We start from the raw sequence: 15514 nt of genomic DNA on the forward strand, positions 1-15514 counted from the left end.
CAAAAAGTTGGTGGTTTGAACCCCCCCAGAGAAGCCTTGGAAGACAAGCCTGGCTATCTGCTTCTGAAAGATTAAGCCTTGAAAACTCTATGGAGCAGTTTTACCGTGCACACATGGGGTCATGATGTGTCAGCATCAACTTGAGGGCAACTAACAACAACATAAGTTATTGTCATTGAGGATCCCCATTTTTTCTGTAGTTGTCACTAATTTTTTTTTTCTTCTCTCATTTTAACAGAATGTCAATTGCCCAATTGAGTGCTTCATGCCTTTAGATGTACAGGCTGACAGAGATGATTCCCGAGAGTAATGTTTCCAACCCAGAGGAACAAGCTTGTCTCTCTGCCAAGATCCACCCAAACTGGAGTGATGTTAGCAAACCCCATCTTAGAGTGTTTGCTTCTCTCTTAAGCCCTTCGCTCTGGAGTAACTTCTCCAGCTTCAGCTCAACTCACAGCTTCTCCAAGCATCACCCTGGGAGTGTTTTGAGACTTTTCTCATAAATGAGAGCAGGACGTTGCCTGTTCTGCTCCAAAGTATTCGATACCACTCAGTATTCTACATGAAATGATTCTAACTTGTGATTTGGTTTGGGATCAATAGGGAAGTGTAGGCAGCCAACCAAGATGCAAGATGTATTGAAATGATATGACCCAAATGTTAAATAGGAAAGTTACCCAAACACTTCTGCTTTCACTTAACTGTCTGGCCCGCAATACTGTAGGAATGGCAAATCCTGGTTACTGTGATATTTAAAACATGCACAGTACTCATTTTTCCCAAATGATTCTAGTAATTGCCTAGAATTATCTTTCTCTTACCTGTTATTTATCAATTTTTCCCAGTATTTTTATATGGAAAAAAAATTGTATTGAAGACACTTAGTAGGCAGTTGATAAGAGGAATTTGGTATAATTATGGTTGGTGATTATTTTTTTATACTGTACGTGCCAAAGCTTTACTACTGTGGAAAGACAACTGTTTTAATAAAAGATTTACATTCCACAACTTCAAGGTCATGGGTTGTATTTTATATAAGGAAATTTGGGGAAAAATAATCATCTTCGTGAGTGTCCCTTTTCTTCTCAAATCAGCAAACACTTGAAAACCTATGATGTGCGAGGCTAATGCTTGGTGATTTAAGATTTTCCAAGTTTGTTACAAAAACAAAAACACAGATTTATTTTTGTCGTTTCATCTCATCAGTGATGGAGTTAGCTTTGATTTGCTGCTTTTTCAGATTTAAATGAACTCAGATATTAAACTTGCTAGTGAACTCGCTAGAAGTATAATATGGTCGCTGTTTTCTATTATTCTTCCTGCCCTCCTTCCCTCTCTCACCCTTCCCTTTTTCTTTCCCTCCTTCTGTAAATCAACATCTATTCCATGAGATTACCTGTTAAGAAAATAAAAAGATGGCTGAGATGCTAAAACAGCTTGATTGGTATCATATTAGAGGTGTTTTCTTTTAGGAAAACCCCTTGGTGTAGTAACCTCACTGCAACTTGTCTCAAGTCATGTCAGCTGACACGTGGTAGCTTGAGAACATCATCTCCCAGCTGAACAGCGTATGTTGGCCACGTACTCTTGGTACGCAAAAGCTATGTCCTTTATAGTCTAACTTTGGAGAAACAACAAAACTTTGGGGTTAAATCTGTCATTGAGAATAGTAAATGGAGGCACTAAAAATAGTGATTATTAATTAGTGAAAGATTAGTAATTCGTAAGACACAAGACATGGAAAACACTTTGGTATATACTGCTGTGTAATGGGAGGAGCGCTGGCAGTGCAGTGGTTAAAGCACTCAGCTGCTAACCAGAAAGTTCCACAGGAACAATAAATAACTGGTCCCTCAGTGGCACAAATACTCATGCACTCGACTACTAGCCAAAAGGTTGGTGGTTTGAACCCATCCAGAGAAGCCCTGAAAGAAAGGCCTGGTGATCCACTTCTGAAAGATCACAGCCTTGAAAACCCTGTAGAGCAGTTTTCTTCTGCACACATGAGGTCACCGTGAGTCAGAACGGACTAGATGGCAACTAAGAAGAACAGAAAGAAATTTCCTCATGGTTCATTTGTTAAAAAAAAAATACACATTTGAATTGATGTATAGTTTATAAAATGCTTTGATATATAGCATCTCATGGGGGAGGTGGGGGTTTACAGCCTAACTTTACAGAAAATACAGCCAACGATCTTTTCTTTTTTTTAATATCATAACACAGATCCCACACTTTTGTTTAACATCACTGCTCTTTCAGCTTTATCAGGCCAGTAGTTACCAAGATAGCTTTCCTGCATATGTTGAGGGAAAAAAAATCACAGGAAGTACAGATCATGGTGATTTAAAGTGTCACTAAAACCTCTGACATATAGTCTGTGGGTGATGTACTCAGTTGGTCAGAGCTTTGTGCTAGTAACGCCAAGCTCACAGGTGCCCCCGTCCCGACATGGCCCGGGAGCTTCGCTCTGCATCATGAGCTATCAGAGGCTCACCTTCCTGTCACCACTGACTCACTGTGGTCTAAAACTTAAAATTAAGGTGCAACATTATGGGGTGCCTTGACATCTGGTAAACTTGACAGGACCTCGAATAACCTAACCACCAGTGCCCCTCCTGACCCTGCTCCTACAGATAAGGTCCCCTAGCAAAGGGACCAGGTGCACTTCCCACTTATCCCAGAGCAGTGGGTTTCAAGTCCCTGCCAGTCACAGGATTATTGAACAAGCTTACCACATCCTCTCCTGGGAGCCAGGGGGTGCCTCTCTATCTTGATATTATAAAGCCTGCCTCCCCACAGACCCTAGTTGTTCACTGTGTCCCCATGCATTCTGTAGGGTGTCCTCTTCCCCCAGGCTGCGAGTATATGGGACGAATTAACTGCTGTCAAGCTTATCTGTCCAGCGTCAGGTGCAGTGTGTTGGCCATTCCATACCCTAGGGCAGGATCCCTTCCTCACCAACCCATGAAAAGAAGGCAGTAAACACTCATTATTGCTCACTGGAGAGACAATGTGATGCAATTCAAACCAATACTCCCTGAGACAAGGAATTACACTAAGGACACATTCACATGTGAAGAGAGGGCTCTGGTAACTCAATGAGAAAGACATGCCTCAACTGAATTTTGTTTATGCATCTTTATATTTTAAAACATAAGAAAGGAGTAGCTTTAGGTTGAGCCTGACTATACTTCAAACCAATTGTCCTACTATAAATCTAAAAATACTTTCCTTAAAGTGCAGTTTGGAGCCTGGTGGTGCAGTGGCCAAGCATTTGGCTGCTAACCGGAAGCTCGGGAGTTGGAATCCACCAGCCCCTCCTTGGAAACCCTGTGGGGCAGTTCTACTGTGAGTAGAATTCTACTGTGAGTCAGAATCAACTCGACAGCAAAGGGTTTTTTTAAGTGCAGTTTAATTCAGTTGGATTATAGAATTAAATTGATAGCAAGTGTTTTTGACTACTTACACACTAGATGTAAAAATCACAAACTCGACATACAAGTAACAACCCACCTTTTCTGGAATGTTTGCTGGATTCCCAAAAGCAGTATATGTTAAACTTAAAAATTAAACTATTTCAATAGTGAGCCAGTAACAACGTTTAAACAATCAGAATCCCAAAACAAAAGGCCCTTCCTGTTTTGGTATCACAACGCAAGAAGAAAAGAAGAAAAGAAAAAAAACTTTTTTTTACCGTTTCTCAGCCAAATTGTTCATGAGAAACAGTAAAAAAAAAAATATTTTTTTTTATGAGGAACAATTATTTCCAAGACACTTTACAGTTTTTTTTTACTTACTCATGGTACTGGTTTCTCTCAGAATTTTCTTACGCAGGCCAGAATGAAAAGACATAATTAAAAAACCAAGTTAGATTTAGGCAAGAAATTGCCAATTCAAGAAAAATCAGGTAAAGCTAGTAAATACTACCAACCTATGGAGCCCTGGTGGTGCAGTGGTTAAGTGCTGCTGCTGCTAGCCAAAATGTCGGCAGTTCAAGTCTGCCATCTGCTCCTTGGAACCCTATGGAGCAGTTCTACTCTGTCCTATAGGGTCATGATGAGTTGGAATTGACTCGATGGCAATGGTTTTGGTTTTTGGTTTAAAGTTTTACCTTGCCTTGCTGCACTTATAAAGAAATTTATTGTTGTGTGGTTTATATTGTTTTCAGCTCTAACGCAAATTAGTCTGTATAATAATATCACGGTAAGCCTGTAAGGCACACTCTCTATGGAGGCGAATAAAGAGGTGATCAGGTGGAAATAACAAGGATAGGAAATGACTTTTCTATTTAATTATATTTCCACTGATAATTCTATTCCATTTCTAGATGCATGAAACTCATTGAAGTGATTAAGAAACATCACATCAGCACATTTAAGGCCTGAAATTGTTTCCTGTTCAGTAAGTTCCCACTACTGTGTTAGGGAAAGTGGCAGGCTACAATTAAAAAACCCCATTTTCAGGGGATACAATTCAACCATTTAAAAAAAAAAAAAACCACCACTCTTGGGATGTCTCATGTTTGGGAACATTTAAAAATTACCTTTAAGGCTGAGAAAGCAGAAGCAGCAGGAAGATGACCTTGCACTGTCATGGACTATTCAGACCAAGGGAGTTCTTTTTAAAGGGAAAAAAAAAAAAATTTTTTTTTATGCACTTATAAGGGGTCCCTGGGTGGCACAAACAGTTATGGTAAGCAATTGACTACTAACCGAACAGTTGGCAGTTTGAACCCACCCAGAGGCACCTCAAAAGAAAGACCTGACAATCTGCTTCTGAAAGGTCACAGCCTTGAAAACCCAATAGAGCAGTTTTGCTCTGACGCACATACATAGGGTCACCATGAATCAGAATCGACTTTTTTTTTTTTTTTTCTGATATGGCACTTATATTTGAAATGTGGGCTGTTTTCATCTTCATATTGTCCCATTCCATATCCCAATTAAAAGAATTAAATTTGAATTGCAAACAAAAATCTATATAAATTACAAGTGAAGAGAGGAAAATTCTCTAAGTAATAAAAGAGCAAGAGAAATGGTGCTTCAGCTGAAATCCCTAAATGGAAAATTCCTTTTTTAACATCCCTCAGTAGAGTTAGGCATTAGAGTAAGGCATGTTTTACATTTCCTTGAATTCCTTTTTACATATTCTTTAGAGATATATAGGTTTTAACAATCCTAGGAGCCAAATTTATCTCTAAAAGAGCTCTTGTGTGGAGCTCCCAAAGACAGAAATTAGCATCGTTTGGAGGCTGCATGAGACAACAGCATGAGGCAATCCTCATCACCCTGTACTCACCAGGCTGGAACATCCCCTCACCTGTCCCTCAGGCTGCCACCACAGCAGGACTCCCTCACTTAAAACACGTCCTAAGACACACTGAAAGACAAGGGTTCTCCCAGTGAGCTCTTTCATCACAGCACTTTGAAAACCGTCATTTTGTTCCAGAAGGAAGCGATACTTCTGCTAGGAGACTGCTGGACAGGACTTATAACGAAACCTGCTGATCTGTGTAATTCAGCATTAGTCGTCAGAGGCTAAGCTGAGCACTGGAAGCCATTTTTGACTAAAAAATACGCCGCTTTGGTGGAGAAATTGGAAAACTCATGAACTGCCACTGGGGATGTAAAATGGTGCATTTTACATTTCCACTGTGGAAAAGTCTGGCAGTTCCTCAGAAAAATACATGTAGAGCTAACATGTTGTTGTTGCTAGGTGCTGTCAAGTCAGTTCCAACTCAGTGACCCTATTCATAACAGAACAAAACACTGACCGGTCCTGCGCCGTCTTCACAACTATTGCTATGTTTGAGCCCGCTGTTGCAGCCACTGTGTCACTCCACCTCATCGAAGGTCTTCCTCTTTTTGGTGACCCTCTACTTTACCAAGCATGATGTCCTTCTCCAGGGACTGGGCCCTCCTGATATAACATGTTCAAAGTATGTGAGACGAGTCTCGCCATCCTCGTTTCTAAGAAACATTCTAGCTGTACTTCTTCCAAGACAGTTTTGTTCATTCTTCTGGCAGTCCATCGTATATTCAATATTCTTCGCCAACACCATAATCTAAGGGCATCAATTCTTTTTCTGTCTTCCTCATTCATTGTCCAGCTTTCACATGCCTATGAGGCAACTGAAAAATACCATGGCTTGGGTCAGGCATAACTTAGTCTTTAAGGTGACATCTTTGCTTTTTAACACTTTAAAGAGGTCTTTTGCAACAGATTTGCCCAGTGCAATATGTCATTTGTTTTCTTGACTGCTGCTTCCATGAGTGTTGATTGTGGATCCAAGTAAAACGAAGTACTTGACAACGTCAATCTTTTCTCCATTTATCTCGATGTTGCTTTTGGCCCAGTTGTGAGGATTTTTGTTTTATGTTGAGGTGTAATCCACAGTGAAGTCCAAAGCTTCAGTATGTAAAGTTCATACTGTAATCCAAAGCTGTAGTCTTTGATATTTATTAGTAAGTGCTTCAATTCCTCTTCACCTTCACAAAGGTTGTGTCATATGCATATCTCAGGTAGTTAATGAAAGCTACTATAGATGAAAGCTACTACATGACCCAGCAATTCCACTCTATAAACCCGAGAATTGAAAATGCAAGTTCATACAAAAACTTCAACACAAATATTCATAGCAGCTTATTCATAAAAGCCAAAATGTAGAAGCAACATAAATGTCCATCAGCTGATGAATGAACAAAATGTGGCATATCCATAAAATACAGCTCTTAAAAGGAATGAAATACTAACACATGCTACAACATGGGTAAATCTTGAGAACATCATGCTAAGTGAAAGCAGCCAGACATGAAGGCCACATGTTGTATGATTCCATTTACAGGTAGTCTCTGATTTACAACAGGGCTCCATTCCAACTCCACGATGTCGGTTCTGACATAAGTTGAATACTTTTTTTAGTTTTTATTATTGCCTTCTATTATCAGTATCTTTAAAAATCTGGGCTTTGAACATCTGCGAGTAAACTGCATGTAGTATATATTACTAATGATAAGATGGAAAAAAAAAACCAAAAATGGATGGTCATTAAGCACATTTTGTCATAACTCAAATCCGTGTAAGCTGGGGCCTGCCTGTATATGAAACGTTCACAATAGGCAAATCCATGGAGACAGAAAGTAAATTAGTAGTTGCCCGAGAGAGGTGAATGGGGGGTGACATTAACGGGTAAAGAGTTTCTGGGTGATGAAAATGATCTGGAATTAGTGGTGACGACTGCACAACTTTGTGAATATACTAAGAACCACTGAATGGTACAGTTTAAAATGATTAAAACGGTGAGTTTTATGTTATGTGTACTTTATTTCAATAAAAAAAGAAAAATGCCACTTTGCTTATAGAAGGTCTCTCTAATATTCTTTTGCTTATTGCTAAGAACTGAGGTGTGAAGAAAAAGAATAGCTGAAAGATTGAAAGAACTAGGAAACATTTTGACTACCAATTTGGAAACTGAAATAAAACCTTCCACGAACATATACTTAGTACTTTTATAGTGATTTCCATACATTAATCTTATCCTCCACTACTCCCATATCCCCATATACACAAAAACACTATGAAAGCCAGTAGCATTTATTACAAGCAGTACATATCATGTCCCAGGTGGTATTCTAAGTGCCCTTGCATATTTTATCTTATTTACGCCTCAAAACGCCCCTAAGAGGTGGTGTTATGAACTGTGTGCCTCCGAGAGGTAAGTTCAAGTCCAAGCCGTTTCACCAGTGAATGTGACCTCATTTGGGCAAACAGGGGTTTTCTTTCCAGATGTTACCAGTTAAATTAATAAAGCCACACCAGAGTAGTGTGAGCTCTAGTCTAAATCCTTTTTAAAAGAGGATTCATCTGTGAGCAAAGGAAAACAACAGATTGCTAGCAGCTACAAGAAGCTAGAAGAGGCACAAGACAGTCCCAATCGCAAAGCCCCCAGAAGGAATCAACATGGTGAGATCTGGACTTGGGCTTCTAGCCTCCAGAATTCTGAGATAATAGGATTGTTCTTTTAAGCCACCTACTTGGTAAAGGAGCCCTGGTGGGACAAGGGTTAAGCTCTCTGCTACTAACCTAATGGTTGGCAGTTCGAATCCACCAGTTGCTTGGAAGAATAAAGATGCAGCAGTCTGTTTCCTTAAAGATTACAGCCTTAGAAACCTTATGGGGCAGTTCTACTCTGTCCCGTAGGGTTGCTATGAGTCAGAATTGGGTTTTTTTGTTTGTTTTGAGGTATCTGATTATGGCAGCCCTAGAAAACTAGGCAGGTGGGTACTGTTATCATCATCATTCTACAAACAGAGCGAGGGAAAGGCTAAGGGAATCATCTAACATCACACAGCTTGTAAGTAGCAGAGCTGGGACTCAAACCCAGACAGACTAGCTCCAGGGTGTGTGCTTTTAACCTGGACGTCACTCAGCCTCTCTGATGGCTGAACGCATCTCCACTTTACAGAAAACAAATTCTAAGAGGTCAAGGGACTGCCCAAGATCACCCACTGGTGAGTGGCATAATGAGGGCGTGGTATCATAAAAGGCACAAAGGAGCTTCCTGGAGGGAAAGGAGGGCCATGAACAGGAGCAGACAGGTGGTGGGTCTCAGGGCTGGTGGCAAAATTCCATTTCTTGATCTGGTTGGTAGTTACACAAGTGTTCATGTAAAAAGTATTCTGAAAAGTATAGCTATATTGTATGTCCTTTTCCATGGGCATGATTTTAACGGTGTTTAGCAAAGATGACGGTGCCTAAGAATAGGCTGCTAACCAAAAGGTTGGCGGTTTGAACTCACCAGCCCTGCTGCCAGAGAGAGATGTGGGAGTCTGCGCTGATAAAGATTTACAACCTTGGAAACCCTGTGGGGCAGTTCTACTCTGTCCTATAGGGTCGCTATGATGACAGCAGTAAGTTTGGTTTTTTTGGAAGAATTGAAGGCACTGGGAACTTTAAGACCCACAGGGGCAGTGTGTGGTGCTCTGAGGAAGGGAAAACAGAATGGGCTTCAGAAGGTGCCCGTGGAGAGAAGTAGGTATCAAAGAGCAAGGCAACAGTAAGATGTGTGCAACAGGGTTCCCAGTAGATGATGTTCACAAATGAATGAGGTATTGGTTCTTTTCTTCCTGTGCCCCAGGTGTTCCCCCAATGTAAATATACTCTTTACAGATTCAGGTGTTTTATGTTACAGGTCTTCTGCCAGTTCTCTCTCACTGAAATGGCAGGTGTAAGAACACTGTGCCTTTCGTTTGAATGTCAGTGAAAGTCCAGTCTCCAGGTTTTGAATGTCCTTGATGGTATTCTGTGTTAATGGTGTTCCAGTTCCAGACACTCCCTAAGTGCTCAACTTCCTTGGCTGCTGGCTCCCTTGACCAAAATTAACCTGAGTGCAGACACAGGGAAACAATAAAACAGAGCAAATTGTAAGGAACCCCAGGGATGAGGTGGTGCTTATCCACTGAATGGGGGTGAGGGGTGGTGGCTTCGGACCTACATAGAGCACCATTTGGCATGGGCAGTGAGAGGGTATAAAATGAGAAAGTAACTGTTGGAAGCCCTAAACTGAGTGGTTTTGTGAACAATGACTGACAGACTTTTTTTGTTGCTTGGTGTGCTCTTCATTCAAACCTCCCCCCTCTGAACTCCTTGGGCTGAGGAGGATTGCATCTGTTTTTCTGTTGCAAGCACTGCCTGACAGAGTAGCCAATACTGGCAGGGAAAAATGAGCTTATAAGCCAACATGCCAAGACATTTGAGAACAATGATTTCAAAAGAAAAATAACAAATTGGATTACAGATTCCAACACATGCAGAGATCGTAATACTGACAGAGCTAGAAAGGAGATATCAACAATATATAAAAAAAAATTATCAGATGTGAAAAATAATATTGCTGAAATAACTCAATAGATGGGACAAAGAGAAGAATGGATACAATGTAGGAACTAACTAGTGAATTGGAAGACCAGACTAAAGAAATCTCCCAGACAGACAAAGGAAAGGAAAAACAAATAGAAAATATAAAAAAGAAGAGTTAAAGACATATGGAAAAAGATTTAGAATGCTAACATCTGGATAAAAGAAATCTCAAAGACAAACAGAAACGGAAAAGAGGAAATACTAGCAGGAATAACATAAGTTTCCTAGAATGAAAAGTGGGGGAGGGGGAATGAAGGACTTCAGGCTGAAAGGGCCCGCAGAGTATTAATGAGGAAAAATAAGGAAAACCCACTAGACATATTAGAAGTTTTAGAATATCAACATCAAAGACAAAGTGCCATTAAGTTTCCCACAGAGGAACAAGATTCAGAGTAACACCAGATTTTTAAATACAACAATAGACACAAGAAAACGGTAATGTTTTCAAAGTATTGAAGAAATTAGAGACCAAAATTTACATCTAGTCAAAAAGAATTCAAATATACAGGTATTCTAATACAAGGCTACGGAAGCTTTGCCAAAAGAATCACATCACATAAATAAGAAAAAACCAAAAAGCAAACCCATTGCCATCGAGTCAGTTCCAACTCAGCAACCCTGCAGGACAGAGAACTGCCCCATACAAGAAACGGTTTCCAGGAAATGCCTGGTGGATTCAAACTGCCGACCTTTTGATTAGCAGCCCAATTCTTAACCACTAAGCCACCAGGGTTTCCCTAAGGGGAAATAAACTCAGATGTTCCAGGAGATAATATAACCAGAAACCTTGGGAAGTTTGATCTTTAAAAAAAAAAAAGCTAAGAGTTGTCTTCATAACCCAGAATTGAAAGTATAGGTATTATCAACATGATAGGAGCTGGGGGACGGAGGGAGGAGGATGTGAAAGTTGGTGGAGGTTCTTACCTTATGGATGGGACATACAGCTATCAATTCAAAACAATAAGACAGAAATAAAAAGTAAAGGCAAACTTTATAGGATGGCGGAAACAGGATTCAAATATATCAATAACTAAGGTGAATATAAATAAGCTGAATGCAAAGGTAAAAATGGACAACATACACTTAAAAAAAAAAAAATCCAGATATATATTACACCTAAAGCATGATGGCACACAAAGTAAAGTAAAAAACAAAGGAGTGACATATCAGGCAAATACAAACCAAAAGAGCTGGCCTAGCAAAGTGAATATCAGATAAAACTTAAAAACATCGTTAGCAGGACTGAAGCATTACCATACAATGATAACAGGTTCAAAAAGTAATTTTAAACATTTATGTACCTTAAAATCGCCTCAAGTATAAAAAACAAAACCAAACCCATTGCCGTTGAGTCCATTCCAACTCATAGCGACCCCACAGAACAGAGCAGAACTGTTCCATAGGGTTTCCAAGGAGCGCCTGGTGGATTTGAACAGCTGACTTTTTGGTTAGCAGCTGTAGCTCTTAACTACTATGCCCCCAGGGTTTGCATGCATTTTCAAGCATAGATGAAGCAAATATTTATAAAACTGCAGGGAGAAACTGATAGGCTCATCCTCACAAAGGGAGGTTTTGATACATCTTCCTCTATTACCAACTGGTCAGGCTAAAACAAAGAGAGGGAGAGAAATCATCTAACTACAGCTCTCAGTTAACACAAAATAAAGCAGAGAGGCACAACCTAAATGACATCACAGGAATGCAATAACAAAACCTAGAAGGTGGGAAGCTGGTTTCCTCAATAAATCAATTACAAGACAAAAAATAAAAAAGAAGCAACTGATTGCAAGAAACCTCAGACAAATCATATACAATCTGTGTATCAGGCTTGGGTCTTATTTCGAACAAACATGAGCGGGAAGAGCCAAATTTGGGTTAATTGAAAAGTGACTATTTGATATTAAGAAATTACTGTTTACCTTTTTAGTATATGTCATGGATTGGATTGTGTCCCCCAATAATACCTGTCAACTTAGCTAGGCCCTGATTCCCAGTGTTGTATGACTGTCTACCATTTTGCCATCTGATGTGATTTCCCCGCGTGTTGTAAATTCTATCACTATGATGTTAACGAGATGGTTTAGAGGCAGTTATATTGATGAGACCTACTAGTGTCTTAAGCCAATCTCTTTTGAGATATAAAAGAGACAAGTGAGCAGAGAGACAGGGGGACCTCACATCACCAAGAATGAAGAGGAGCATGTGTCCTTTGGACCTGAGAATCTCCTTGACAGGGGGAAGACTGATGACAAGGACCTTCCTCCAGAGCCGAGAAGAGAAAGCCTTCCCCTGCAGCTGATGCCCTGAATTTGGACTTATAGACTACTAGACTGTGAGAGAATAAATTTCTTTGTTAAAACCATCCACTTATGGCATTTCTTTTACAGCAGCACTAGATGACTAGGACAGTGTTAATAAAACTATGATTATATATATTTTAAATAGGTCTTTTATGATAGTTTTAGATGAACAAAAAAATTACGAATAGTTCCCACATCACCACACCATTTCCCCTATTATCTTACGATAGTATATTTGTCACGAGTAATGCATCAATTCTTCATACTTTAACTCCACATTTTATTCAGATATCCTTAGTTTTTTCCTAATGTTCTTCTTCTCTTCCAGGATCCCATGTAACATTGTCATGTCTCCTTTGGCTCCTCTTGGATGCCAGTTTCTCACACTTTCCTTGTTTTTGATGACCTTCACAGTTTTGAGGAGTACTGGTCAGGTATTTTGTAGAATGTCCCTCAATTGAGGTTTATTTAATGTTTTTCTCATAACTAGAATGGGATGACATCAAGCACATCATACATGAAGAAAGCAAGGTCATTAAAAAGACAGGAAAGAAAGAAAAGACCAAAATGGATGACTCAGAAGAGACTGAAACTTGCTCTTGAATGTAGAGCAGCAAAAGCAAATGGAAGAAACGAAGTAAAAGAGCTGAAGAGATTTCAAAGGGCAGCTCAAGAGGACAAAGTATCACAGTGAAATGTGCAAAGACCTGGAGTTAGAAAACCAAGAACATGCTCAGCATTTCTCAAGCTGAAAAAATGGAAGAAAATATTCAGGCCTCAAGTGGCAATACTGAAGATTCTATGGGCAAAATACTAACACAGGAAGCATCAAAAGAAGATGGAAGGAATACAGGTACTGTGCCAAAAAAAAACTAGTGGACGTTCAACCATTTCAGAAGGTAACATATGATCAAGAACCAATGACACTGAAGGAATAAATCCAAGTGCACTAAGGGTGCTAGTGAAAAACAAGACTCCAGGAACAGACGGAATACCAACTGAGATGTTTCAACAAACAGATGCAGTGCTGAAATGCTCACTGTTTATGCCAAGAATCATGAAAGACAGCTACCTGGCCAACCAAGAGGAAGAGATCCATATTTGTGCCCATTCCAAAGAAAGGTAATCCAACAGAATGCAGAAATCACTGAACAGTATCATTAATATCAGACGCAAGTAAAATTTTGCTGAAGACCATTCAAAGTCTGTTGCAGCAGTACATCAACAGGGGACTGCCAGCAATTCAAGTCGGATTCAGAAGAGGATGTGGAATGAGGGGTATCATTGCTCATGTCTGATGGATTCTGGCTGAAAGCACAGAATACCAGAAAAATGTTTAACTGTGTTTTACTGACTATGCAAAAGCATTCAGCTATGTGGATCATAACAAATTACAGGTAGCACTGAGAAAAATGGTAATTCCGGAACACTTAAGAGGCAGTCGTTCAAACAGAATAAGGGGATACTTTGTGGTATGAGTTGGAATCAACTAGATGGCAACAGGTTTTTTGTTTTGTTTTTGTAGTTCAAAGTCAGGAAACATGTACATCAGGGTGGTATCCTTTTACCATACTTAGTCAACCCGTATGCTGAGCAAATAATCTGAGAAACTAGACTATATGAAGAATGTGGGGTAAGAATTGGTGGTAGACTCATTAACAGCCTGTGTTATGCAGATGACACAACCCTGCTTGCTGAAAGCAAAGAGGACGTGAAGCACTTACTGATATAACCCAGTCTTCAGCATGGATTACAACTCAACATAGAGAACAAAAATCTCACAACTGGCCCAATACACATCATGATAGACAGAGAAAATACTGAATTTGTCAAGGACTTCATGTTACTTGGATCCACAATCAACATCGATGCAAACAGAAGTCAAGAAATCAAAAGACACATTGCACTGGGCAAATCTGCTGCAGGAGACCTCTTTCAAGTGTAAAAAGCAAAAACGTCACCTTGAAGACTAAGGCGCACCTGACTTTAGCCATGGTATTTTCAGTCACCTCATTTGCATGCAAAAACTGGACAATGAATAAGGAAGACTGAAGAATTGATGCCTTTGAATGACTGTATATTCAGAATACTGAATATACCATGGACTGCAAGAATGAGCAAATCTGCCTTGGTAGAAGTAAAGCCAGAATGCTCCTTAGAAGCCAGGATGGTGAGACTTTGTCTCACATACTTTGGACATGCTATATCAGGAAGGACCAGTCCATGGCGAAGGGCATCATGACTGGTAAAGTTAAGGGTCAGCGAAAAAAAGGAAAACTCTCAATGAGATGGACTGACACAGTGGCTGCAACAACAGGTTCAATTATAGCCATGATTATGAGAATGGCGCAGGACCGGGCAGTATTTCATTCTGTTGTACCTGAGGTCACTATGTGTTGGAATCAACTCAATACCACCTAACAATAACAGAATGGGGTTATAGGTTTTCAGGAATTTCTAGTTCTGGTAATGTCAGGGAAACCCTGGTAGTGTAGTGGTTAGGTGCTATGGCTGCTAATCCAAAGGCTGGCAGTTCAAATCCGCCACGTGCTCCTTGGAAACTCTATGGGGCAGCTCTACCCTACCCTATCCTATAGGGTTGCTATGAGTCGGAATTGACTCCACGGCAATGGGTTTGGTTTTTTTTTGGTTTGGTAATGTCAGAGTAGACTGTATTAGACTAACCCTCCTGAATATAATTACAAACCCTGGACAAAAATATTAAAAAATCTATTTGAAGGCATGGGAGAACCACCAAAAGTTAATTGAAATGAGGGCACTCAACTCAAACAGAAAGAAAGGAAATGTCAATTCTCCACAAATTGATCTACAGATACATTACAATCAAAATCCCTACAAGCTTTTTTTTTCTTTAAAGAAATGGACGAGTTGATTCTAAAATTTATATAAAAATGCCAAGGACCTAGAACAGCCAAAACAATCTTTCAAAGGAACAAAGTTGGAGGACTCACACTACCTGACTTCAAAACATTTCACTTAGCACAGAGGGAGAGATACATACTGGCCCCATTCACATAAGGGGTCAAGGGTAGACTTACTGATCCCCACAGAGTTCTAGTTCACAGGTTATATATCTGCCGTTGGTTTAGAAAGTTGACAATCTAGCTTCTTAGAACTGTGATGAAAAGAACTTTCCAAGAGGAACGCCCTTGAGGAAACTAGAGAGCTTTAAGATGCTTGCGCCATCCACTCTGGCTGCTCTAAGTTTCTTGGTTGACTTGCTGATTTGAAGATGTTTCATCACACAGGCAATGTTTTGGGATGAGCTGAGC

The 15514-nt window shown here is 39.9% G+C and overlaps 1 protein-coding gene across 9 annotated transcripts in view; it reads left to right on the forward strand.

Annotated features, from left to right (window-relative positions):
- Nucleotides 1-1008, forward strand: part of FN1 (fibronectin 1) — a 74138-nt gene extending 73130 nt beyond the window's left edge. For all 9 annotated transcript variants that reach the window (XM_003406078.4, XM_010602128.3, XM_010602118.3 and 6 more), the window contains one exon: nucleotides 239-1008. In XM_003406078.4, the coding sequence (XP_003406126.1) occupies nucleotides 239-310 (72 nt within the window). In that variant the 3' untranslated portion in view covers nucleotides 311-1008. The remainder of the gene's footprint in view (nucleotides 1-238) is intronic.
- The last annotated feature ends 14506 nt before the right edge of the window (nucleotides 1009-15514 follow it).

The sequence above is a fragment of the Loxodonta africana genome, chromosome 6, assembly GCF_030014295.1.
Source record: "Loxodonta africana isolate mLoxAfr1 chromosome 6, mLoxAfr1.hap2, whole genome shotgun sequence".
NCBI classification, from domain to species: domain Eukaryota; kingdom Metazoa; phylum Chordata; class Mammalia; order Proboscidea; family Elephantidae; genus Loxodonta; species Loxodonta africana.